Genomic DNA, 12,033 nt, shown 5'->3' with positions numbered 1-12,033 from the left:
CTCCTATAACTTTAATCCATTACCATGGAATGCTTTCTTTTGTCCAATAAAACAAAAATTCCTTTTGATTTCTCAAAATTTTGAGAGAATAAGAAACACACAAAATATATCAACGTTCAAAAAATAATAGAAAATTCTGAAAAACATCACTGAGAAATCGAGCCATCAGAATGTCACTAGGCTGAAATCAGATTTTAACGAGTGAAATTAAAAATTTGAATTGTTTCTAAGGATAACAGTAATGATAGCTTCTCCAGTCACTCTGCTCTAAACACCAATAAAACTGTCACCTCAATGTAGCCACAGTCTTTTCTCCAAGGTTCAGATGAATCTTTTCTGTTTTCCTACAGAAACTGTTATTTACAGCTGTTTACATAGGTACATACATATATAACTTATAATTGATAGTCAGACACTAAAGTGGAAGTGCAGAACTTTAAAATAGTCTGAAAGCATTTACTGATGCACACCATCAGAAGCATTTCCCTGCTTGCCTTCAAACACTGCGTACTTTCACCTACCGTGGCACACATACCTAGACTGAAGCAAAGAGCTGTGCTATGCACAAATGTGCAAGAAAATAGGGTATCTTCTACTCCAATGTGTGAATAAAGTAAATAATTTAAAACTATTTAGATAACAAAGAAAGTATTAATGGAAAGGGAATTAAAGAAATACATTTATTGGCTCATGTAACAGTTTTATTTTATTAAGGATTATGGATTATTTTTGGGAGGGAATTTTTAATGCCAAGGTGGTCTTCATGGCAATTTTTGTTAATAAGATGCATTTGTGACCTTAGTATTACTACAGTCATGCACAACACATAAGAGGTTCACACTTAAAGAAAATAGAAAAAATTGAGAGGCAAAGGAAAAACAATTTTTGTTAAGATTTTGCTTGTTTCCATAAGATACTCCTTTTATTGATTTTGTGAACATACCTATTTTGCACTATAATCAAATACTGTACAAAATTGCAAGAAATGCCACTATTTGACTACTTATATTTCTACAAAAAAACATTGTTAAGGTGCATCTATTGTTACAAGTCAACTAATAACTGCTAATGTACACATCAATTAAAAGTTTTTTAAGTTTGCCACAAACCTCTGAATCTAGACAAATATTTGTTAACTTTTACTAGCATATTTCAGGGACATAAAGAGTGTTTTTAAATATTAAAATAAAATTAATTTTACCATTCATTCATAATTATATAAAATTGTGGTGTCTAATTTATTTGTGTGTGAGAGTATGTTTGTGTAAGTCTGTGCATGTGAAATAGTCCACTATCTATTGGTGATATTTTAAATTTGTGGTTTAAAAATGCTCAACTCTTACCAAAATCTTTTCTGGTATACAAAGCTGTTGTAAATTTGAGTCAGTGAAGTTTAAAGTTGCATTTTACAAAAGCAGATGCATATTAATTCTTATCTGAAAGAGCTGCTTTCAAATCAGAAAAACGTGCCAACTAACTGCCCTTTCCTTTATAATTAGTGGCTTCTGAGTCCTGATGAAAGGAAGCCTTAAGGCAGAATTTGCAGTAAACAGGAAAGAAGAGAATCATATAAGTGCTCATCTACAGTTTGGGACACCCATGAATTCTCAGCAATTGGAGTTTTTGGCACAAGTTTCTGAACCAATATGAAAGTTGCTCCACAGCAGCCAAACTGGGTTATTTTTCAGTCTCCAGCACCAAAATGAAGAAAGAAAGAAAGAAAGAAAGAAAGAAAGAAAGAAAGAAAGAAAGAAAGAAAGAAAGAAAAAGAAAGAAAAGAAAGAAAGAAAGAAAGAAAAAGAGAAGAAAAAAGAAGCTGATAAATTTCAGTACAATGCATAACTGCAAAGAGTAAGACACATTTATTCTTTTTTTAATTTAAGGTAGTTTGGAGTGAATGAAATAAGTCATAAGATTTCAATTATTATTTTCAAATGAATTCTGAAGCTAAAAATATACTGACCATGACATTCCAATAGTTATTAAATTGTAGGCATAATTAACATCCCGTCAGGGTGACTCATAATTATTTGAGCTTGTCATGCTGTAATATGTACATGACTACAGATACTCTACAGAGTAATTAAAAGCTGATTTCAAATCTCTAGTTTTTTCTTTTTATGTATGTCAAGCTTCCAATTACATTAATAGGGATGCTGAGCACTCGTGGAGGGAAGTGATATTGCAGACTTAAGATTCTGCTAAGAATTTATCTTAAGTGACATTATCTTCTATTACAATTAGCCAACAGTAAAAATAATACTCCCAAATCAAAATGTTCCATAAAGGATAATATAGGATCCCAATTTTCATCAATATTAGAAGAACAGGAAATAAGTTAGGTATTCTGAAAACCACTATAAACCATGTCCCAGGGTAAATCTTTAAAAAAGGCAATGGCTTTTTTTAGCTTGGGGTGCTTCTGGCCACATTTCTGAAAGTTGGTAAATGCATACCTCTGTTAAAGGTCTACTGGTAAGCGGTATCACTATATACATACTGTACATACTGGTTGACAAATTAGCAGTTATTAGTCAGACTGTACATAGCAAAACAAACAAGTTTAAGGTCACTATATATCCCAAAAATAACCTGTGCCTAGATTCAAGGGCTGACTCCTAATACAGGCTCCCTGTTTAAATAGGTAGCCCAGTAAACTAAATTAAATGTACCAAACAAAACTGGGAAAACTATTCTGGACATTCTGTCAATTTTGCTGACACTGTTGAAGGTTTTCTTGGCTTCCGCTGGCTTGTTTTCCGGCTTCTTATTGGGCTCCGGCGTGGTTGCGCTCTTGGAGATGGTGGAGAGAACCGGGTCTTTTGAAAGATTCGGGGCATAATTGGCAACAGCAACAGCATAAGCATTGTTCTGTATCATGACAGACGCTTTCTCTTTTTTCTATTGAAAAACAGAAGAATTAATAAAGTGTGGGTTGAGCCTGCTATTCAACATCTTCCAGACTCCTGTTCAAATTCTGTAAGAGTGCTCTGATACCCTTAACTATCCACTACAAAAAAGAAATTTAGACAAATAAACATGAGATTATTAAATCTTAAAACCATTAAAGTGAGGAAATTCCCAGAGCAAAACCAGTGGTACTATTTACCTGGAGAATCATTTTTGTTGTTATCAACATAGAAAATAACAGAAAACACAATTTTACTAAATAGCACAATGATTTTTATTCTTATGGCTCTTAAATATTTGTTAAATTAATTAGTGCACAAATATGTGAAATATAGGCACCTTTTAACAAGAAGGATGATCATCTCTTATGAATGATCCCAAATTTCTACTTGATAGTAGGATTCCTCTTCACCTCGTATCAATACTGTACAATAATGCTTTACTTAGATGGTAAGAAATTGTAACCTTATGCACATAGCAGAGTGAAAAATACCCAAAGCACATAAAGGAAATGAAATAGCAACTCTCGGGTTTTTGTCTAAATCATTCCCAATCTGTTTCACTTTATAATTGTCAGTTCAGTTGCCACCAGCTCCTGCCTGGGTCATTATTTCTTGGCTGGACCAAATAATTCTTTTTTGTCCTCTTCCTGTTTGGCTTGAACATGTCCAGTCATTAGACACACTAGAGCCACAGGGATGTCTTTAAGAAATACATTAGATCACATCACCCCCACTTTAACTAGCTTCTCATGGAAATTAAAATAAAAACAACATTTTTTACCTTTGACTTCTCTTTTTTTGTTATGTACAAGTTCTACTGAAATAACCAAGTTTATGACCATTTCCATCCTTTTGTGCTCTTCCCCTGCCAGTTCCTTAGCCTGGAATACTTTCTTCCCATTTTTAACATGACCTCTTCACTCTCATACTGTAGTCTGGTTGAAAAGTGATTTGTCAGAAAAGACTACCCTGATTATTACAAGTCTTTGTTACACTTGTCTGCTCTGTAAAGTACCCAAACATGTTTCCATTGTGGGACTTTTTGAAAGTGTGTAAATTTTTTTCCTAGTCATGTGATTATTTGATTGATTTGATATTTCCTAGTCATGTTCTTTCTCATTAGGACGTAAGCTCATTGAAGTCTTGTGCTGCTTCTGTCTTAACAATTGGCATGAGCTTTTCCACAAAGCTGACACAAAATAGGTTACTTAATGAAACCTGCTATTATAAACAGTACTAATCTGTTTTTACCTAATATGACTATATGGTGAGTTATCTAAATGCAAAGAAAATTAAACCAGCAATGAATTATCCAAAATAGTAATTAGTGTAAAGCCACAGATTTACAGGACAACTTAGAATTGCTTGTACTAGTTATTCTAATTGCGAATACTCAAAATGCTCAAACAAAAAAGAAAGGATCTGTAAAAGCACAGGGGATCTGAAAACAGGGCTGGGTCACCTATCTTTCATTGAAATAAGTTTGGTCATGCTCTGCTTTCCCTGCTGACAAGATCTTCTGGATCTGGCTGCAGGGTAAAGGGAAAAGAGATGAAGAACTACTGCTTATTACTTGGCACAATTATAACATGTCTTCTCTTCATCATGATGACATAGTTCTCATGTGACAAATGTAGGATAAGTGTGCATCAGATTTAAAAAAAAGACAGATGGGCTTGTCAAGCACTAGGATGTGTCAGGTCAAGTGTTCCTGGATGCCATCTCAATCTCACTAATAAGTGGGAAGTAAGTTTAATTTTAAAGGTAGGTATAATTTCAGAAACGGAGGCTAACGAAGATTAGAATCCAGATCAGTTTTCCTGGCTACTAAATGGCTGAAAAATCACTAAATTAAATGTGTCTGACTACCAAATCTCTGTGTTCTAATTGTTCTGTATGACTTTTGTCATAGTAAGTTATTTGAAATTTAGGAGTATTTTTTTTGTGTGTAAAATATTCAGTTAAGGTTGATAATCACTAGGTAAATATCAGAAAAGACAATCCATTATGTGCTTGGAAGAAATCAATAACTGCATGAAAAAAACTCAAGGAAGGTTTTCTGGAAGTGGGATATTTAAATTGGATCAAGAATCATGTTTCAGGATTTAGGCAAAGAATCATAAAAAAATCTGTGGACTAATTTTGACAAACAACCTTCCTGCACCCTCCACAAATACCCTTCAATTACACCTCTATATTAGGGTGATAAATTATGTTTATGAAACTAGGCTAGAGTAACTGATCTAGCAGATATTCTGGCTGACCAGGAAGATAGCAGTGCTACATAACCAGCAAGGCTTCATCAGCAGGCACAAGCCAAATATCAATGCCACCTATTGGTATGCTATTGGGTCATGTTTCATCTAATGCTGCAGCTTCTATAACTAATATATGTTTATAGGTTTTGTAGATTTAGCTATAAAGACAAAATTCATTTTAATTTGTTCATTTTTCAAAATGTGTCTTCAATAACTGAATATAACTGTAAATCTCAGGGAAATGTCAACACTAAACAAAGTGATAGCTCTGACTTCAGAGTGCTCCCTGCAACTTGGAAACGTTACCGTTTTGAGGACAAGTAGCAATCACAGTGCAGGAGCCATATGTTATATCTGCAGCCGGCAACCCAGTGAGGGCACCTGGAATTTCTTACCAATTCACTGAATGAAGGGAAGAGCACCCATATGGTGCCACATCTCCTGAATTCCTAGACAACACACAGCAAGGCTTTTCTGGCTGAGACTCTAACAGTCTGGTTTTAAAGCAGAAAATAATTCCCCTTAGTCTACTTGAAAATAATAACTATGAATCTACATTAAAGCAGACTGTATTCTTGTATAAAGCTAAATGTACATAGAGCAAAATGTTCATATTTTGCATATTTATAACTCACTTAAAATTCCTCAATTTTCGAAAGCAGAGTATCAGATTAAGTATTCACAATGTATATTAGTGTTCTTCTAAGTTATGACACTGATTGGCTAGTTAGTCTATTCTATAGCTTGACAAGTCATAGTACTAGTGACAATACCAAAGAATTAAACCATTACCAGGAGATACTGCCTTGAACTAGTTACTACTGACTTTCAAAAGAGCTATGCTGAGAGTTCTCCATTATATTATGGAAAGCTATTTGAACATAAAGTGGGCCATGGTTCAAGCAAGATCATCAGCAGGCTGAATACATAGGCCACATGACTTCGACCTCTCTAAACACCGTTTATTTTATTTAGTGTAGCCCTTGCCTTATACTCAAATCCATTCAGAGAAATAGTACAATGAGTCTTATTATGTTAATTATTCAAAACAGTACTCACTGCCATGAAGTAAATTTTAATATTCCTTTATAATTTTTATTTTTCTTGGGAATTACAATAGTGCTAGTAGTAGTTACTATCTGCTTTACTACAGTCAATTTTAATCTAATGTTACAGGTATTTTAAATGGTACATAAACTATATTATGTCACTCAGAGAAAAAGGCCAACTGTGGCAGAAAACAACAAAATGAGGTTGGGTTCCTAAAGTCATTAAATGCTAACAATGCAGTGAACAGGGAGGGGAAAAAGGCGCATTAACAATGGTTTTTTCCTATTAACTTTAAGCATGTCACAGTGTTATATACCTATAGATAACTAATAAGATGTACTTGATCACCTACAGATCCCTGGGGTAATAAATACATAAACTGTCAAGATATGCGCTCAGCTTAAATGCTCAGTTCTATCCTGCCCAAATACACACACCCTTCTATCGTTTCTAACCTGTTAATGATACCACAGTTCAGCCAGGAGCTGGAAGCTAATCTCACATTGATCCTCAAGGCAGGCACATTTTACTATCTTCCCATTAGCAGATGTGTACTGAGGGACATCTACTGAGATATCGCTTTCTGTTGTGCTCATTAAGTAGCCAGCCCTTCCACGTCCTTCCGTGGCACTCTAGAACCTGACTCTATAGCATAAGCATGTGTTTTTCCTTTTTTCTGCACTTATCACTTAATATAAGTTCACTTAAGACACAAACTGTCCTGTGGGACTCCTAGCACAGTTGCTGTCCAAAAGTAGATCAAAAAACAATTCCAGGGCCGGGGATATATCTCAGTGGCACAAGTGCCTGCCTGGCTAGCACAAGGTCCTGAATTCGATTTCTAGTACCAAAACCAAATAAACAAAAAAATCCAATTCCATAATGATAAATCAATTACAATTACTGCAGTGATTGCTATGGTAGCAAACTGTGTATAAAATATAAAACGTAACATACAATGTTTCACAGAATAGGGTAAACCTGCTGTTAGATTGAGAGAAAGCGAATTCAATAGCTTGTTTTGCAATTCTACTATGCATTTGTCTGCCAAATCCTCAATTTTACCACCTAGAAGTGTGAAAGACTGGAAACTAATAAAATAAGCTCAAATTAAAAACATTGTGATGGACAGTATTTTGCCTGGGCCTGGGACCCATATAAGTAAAAGGGAGAGCAAGGGAGGGAATTATGAACAATACCGTAAATGATGTGTTCTTAAACACTGTTGGGAGGAAAAGGAAACTGCACTGTTACAGTTTGTTCACAGACTGCCATTGAAGTGGGATGAAAAGAGACTATAACCCACACCATGTAGTTTTCTATTTATATTTTGTAAGTTTCAGAATACATTTAACTTGTTATATTATTAGAGTCACTCACTGCACATTTAAAATGTCACGGCGAGCAACCAGATTACAGAAGTCAAAATGTAATACACAACGGTGGGAAACCACACTTGGCTTCCTTTGATTGAGAGATAAAATGCTTACTACGTGAACAAATGAGCTAAAATACAGACACCTATAAGTGATTCGAACTGTTAGGTGAATGAAAGTAACAATCACATGACTTCAGATTTGGAGATTTCAGAGATTGTCCCTTACCTTAAGGAACTAGGGATCTCATATCACACATGGAATATAACAGGCTTTGGAGGAAACCCCAGATCTCCGAAATGCAAACTCACTCTATTTCTACCATATCATGTTGCATTTTACAGTCACTGTGGCTCAGAGCCATCCCATGGCTTGTAAAACAGCAACATGCTCCCTGCTTGGGTAGTGCTGCTGTCAACGGTCTGCTAACCATCCTGACTGAGAAAAGTGATACTTACAGAAGATTGTTTGAAGGTTAAACAGTCCATCCACTTCTCTAAGTACTCTAAAGTCTTTCCTTGGTTTAAATTGGGCCATGAGAAAGCTATATACTTGGACCATATTAGTTTAGCTCCTTGAAGAATTGCCTTCACTGAGTTGTATGTTAATATAGTGCCTTCAGCTTTTATTGAAGGGGACTACAAGAAACATCAATATGAAATCCATTACTGCCTTTATTGGGAAAAAGTTTGACATCACTTGCTACAGCACCCAGTTTTCCCACATGAAATTTTGACTTAAAAAACTGATCTTAGTACCCGAAAAGCTTTTCTTTAAGTATTCATTTTTTATTAAAGAAAGCAACACCCCCCTCCCCACGTGTTATGTTAGTCACCAAGTAGCTTACACTTTGAAGCTCAACCCCTATAACTGTGGACTGCAATGAATGTGCTAGCTGAAAGGTGAACATATTTGAGTCTCCTTCCTTCATACCAATACCCTACTTCTATGTTATTTAATTATAATTTAAATTAATGCATTCTTTGGTAAATTGCCTGAAATTCTTTTGGAACATGGTAGGATATTAAAATGCAAATTAAGTGAATATATAAAATTGAAAATGTATGCTTTCTACAAAGTAAAGAGTGACTCACAAAGCCCTGGCACGTTTCACAACAATTTGGATGTATGTTGCTGTGTCTGGTGTTTAAGCAATTTGATATCCAAGTTCTTCTATGCTTTCCTCAGCCAGTTTAGATTTCTGTCTCAGATTTAGATATAAAAGCATAACAATGAATTAAGAATAAAATTTTAAATTAAGCTGTGTGCCAGATGCTCTCTAGGTGGTAGCAGACACAATGATTAATAAGACAAACCTATTGTTCTCTTAGAGAATGTAACTTAGTGGTTGGCAGAAAGTTTTCTGCAATAAAAGTAAAAATCAATGTGATGCTTAGAAGGAATTTGTGCCCGTTGCTGTGGAAACACAATGTGGGAGTCAGTTACCTCTTGAGATTGTTGGACTTAAATAAGATGACATAGATACTAAAGTATAAGTAGGAGTTTGTCATTCAAGAAAGGAAAGACAATATTATTGCGATAGAAGTCAGCATGCCCAACATGATGGAGACATGAAGAGTTATGAGTGTTTGGGAAATAATTGTAGCTTTTAATACTTAGCAAAAATTTGGGTATCTTCAACCTAAGGGTGTACCACTTACTTGATGATTCTGATCATGTTATTTTGCTTGATCATTCCTCATCACAAAATTACAGGTATTCCCAGGAAGATGGGAGTAAAGTGCATAATAATTTTAAATTGATTTCTTTACTAATATCCTGTAAATAAATATATGAGAAAACTATGCACTGGACCATAGTAGTTTAGCTTGCTGAAAAATTGCTTTCAATAATTGACTGAAGAGTAGCCGGGTGTGATGATGCACACCTGTAATCCCAGCACTCAGGAGGCTGAGGCAGGAGGAGCCCTGTGAGTTTGCGGCCAGCCTGGGCTACAGAGTGAGTTCCAGGGTAGCCTGAACTGCATAGTGAAACTCTGTCTCAAAAAGACAAAATATATTAAAAGCAAACAGACCAAAAGAACCACTAATAATTCACTGAAGAACTAAGACTAAGTGCTCTGACTCATGTTTTAAAAGGTTAACTGTGGGAGCACTATGGAAGATGGGGTAGAAGAATACACAATTAGAGATAAGAAGCAGCACAGAAATCATGACAATAAAAAGAGGTGGCGAAGACTTGAAGGCTGGGAGGGAGGACACTGAGACTGAGGGTCAGAGGTTGAGAAATACTTTCAAATCAGTGACAGATGGGACTATACCATTTTCTCACTCCAACGTCAACTGCTGATGAGGTTTTAGGCACTGGTAGGGGGAAGACATGAACTCCACTGAAAAGACTGTATTTTGCTTTTCGGTTATTTCTTTTGTCATTTTCTTTGAAAGATAAGTAAAGACTAAGGCATTGTAGTGAGGTGGAAATATCTAAGGAATAGGTTAGATACATGATCCTAAAAGGTACAAGCAAGTTGTGTGTCTACTTATAGGTGAACATGGACATTAAAACAAAAGTGTAGGTTACAGATTTTGATCTGACAGTACTTCATTGATTCATACCGTATTTACTGAGTACTTCACATGGGCAAGTCGCTGTGTAAATGACCACAGATCAATGATATATTAAAACAAACAAGGTTATCATTTGAATGATCAGCAAAAGAGTTGAGATACAAAGAGGTAATTACAAAATATGCAACTATAAAATCTACTTTGCAAAAGAGTAGGGTAGGCCAGCCCATTTAATGGAGATCTAATCATTTTGGGGGACCTAATGCTCAGAAATTTTCCAAGGAACTGATAATTGTGCTAAGAATGAGTAGAGATTATCTGGTTGGGGATGGTAAATGATGGACACTGTGTTTGGTGTTGTAGATCTTCTTGCAAATATTGCCAGTGCGTCGTTTAAGGTAAGAACCACAGAGTGAATACTAAAAACAAGAAAAAAAGCATCAAGGAAAATGAAAGTGTCTCTGGAGGTAAACAGGAACATAATGCTAGAGAAGCAGAATCAATTCAGAACTCTGGCAGAGAATCTCAAGCATAGAATGAATCTTGGCATTTGTTAGGATATAAGAGAAGGAAGCTTATATGAGGCCTGCTTTAAAGAAAAGAGAAAAGGTAGTTGACCTGAACGTCAAATGAAGGCCTGGATCATAACAGCTCAAAGGTTCAGTGAGGATCCTTTAAGAACAATGGACAATCATTATCTGGTCTTAAAAAATGTAGGCTATAGGTTCACTTCAATTACAGGACAGTAAGTGGAAAGAAAATAATGGGCTGAGAACTGAACTGAAAATGAAGAGATGACACTATAAACAATGCTTGCACAATGGCTGAATGGAGAAAAGGTGATGAAACCTGAGGATAGCAGAGGGAAATGACATAGAATCTGGAAAGTAATTTTACCTGTGTGTCCAACTAAGATTATGAATCTTTATAGGTTAAAAGGCAGGAGGCAATTTAAAAGGAAAAGATGGCTTTGAAGATATAGGAGAAGAAAGTAATATCTAATGGAACAGTTGTGAAAAAGCCCAAAGAAGAAAAGAATTTAGAGGTAGGGTGGAAGAAATAGTCTTGGGCTAGAAAAGGAACACTGGTAATGAAGGAAGGCTCCAGAAGAACTTGCAGGTTGTGTGAACAGTTACGATTTTGTGTGGAAGAGCATTAAAAATGTGGAACTGGATCACGTGATCCAACATTGCATTCTTAGAATGTTGATTCTGTTGCCCAGTTCCACAACTGAGAATAAATTTAAAATAAGTCTCTGTCCAAGGTCAGAATGCAAGGTAACTTTGTCTTCTAATCTAGGACAAAAGTAGCTTGAATATAAATGAGTGGATTTTTAAATTTATTTTTAAAAACTAACTTTAAATATAACCAAAGTACAATCCACACATAAACTGTATATTGTGAAATCCACCTGTAAGCATGTTGAATATGTATTTCTAAACATACAATATCAGTATGCATCTCTGAGTAATTATTCTTATCATGCAAATTAAACTTGATATTTTATGAATTTTTAAACAAATGTCATATACTCTGCATTGACAGATAACTCAACTACATCTACAGTAATCATGTTTACTAACATCAAAAGAAAAGACTTCCTCTAGACAGAATAGTATGAAAGGACAAGGAAAAAGCCCATCAGCAAAAGTTATGTTCTTCAAGAAAATTATTATTTTCACTAAACCCAAGAAAAATAACTAAAAGTAGCAGATGGCACTGAAATATCATTTCAGCAGATAGGCTACTTTGTGGCACTCTCTTTGATTTCCTTTCAGTTCTAAGAATCTGTTTATTTTTTTTATTTTTTATTTTTTTTTTTTGGTTTTTCTCCGGTACCGGGAACCGAACTCATGACCTTGCGCTTGCCAGGCAGGCGCTTTTGCCGCTGAGCTAAATCCCCAGCCCC

General features: G+C 35.3%; 1 protein-coding gene across 6 annotated transcripts in view; it reads right to left on the bottom strand.

The window, feature by feature from the left end:
- Positions 1-651: 651 nt before the first annotated feature.
- Gabra2 (gamma-aminobutyric acid (GABA) A receptor, alpha 2) overlaps positions 652-12,033 on the bottom strand; it is a 134,388-nt gene continuing 123,006 nt past the window's right edge. For 5 of the 6 annotated variants that reach the window (XM_005391902.2, XM_005391901.2, XM_005391903.1 and 2 more), the window contains 2 exons: positions 8,055-8,234; positions 652-2,901 (listed from right to left, as the gene is read on the bottom strand). In XM_005391902.2, the coding sequence (XP_005391959.1) occupies positions 2,605-2,901; positions 8,055-8,234 (477 nt within the window). In that variant the 3' untranslated portion in view covers positions 652-2,604. The remainder of the gene's footprint in view (positions 2,902-8,054; positions 8,235-12,033) is intronic. The other variant, XM_005391904.2, reaches the window with a different exon arrangement.

This window comes from Chinchilla lanigera, unplaced genomic scaffold (genome assembly GCF_000276665.1).
Source record: "Chinchilla lanigera isolate Chin_1 unplaced genomic scaffold, ChiLan1.0 scaffold00042, whole genome shotgun sequence".
In the NCBI taxonomy this organism is placed as follows: domain Eukaryota; kingdom Metazoa; phylum Chordata; class Mammalia; order Rodentia; family Chinchillidae; genus Chinchilla; species Chinchilla lanigera.
This window is presented reverse-complemented; position numbering and strand designations above follow the sequence as displayed.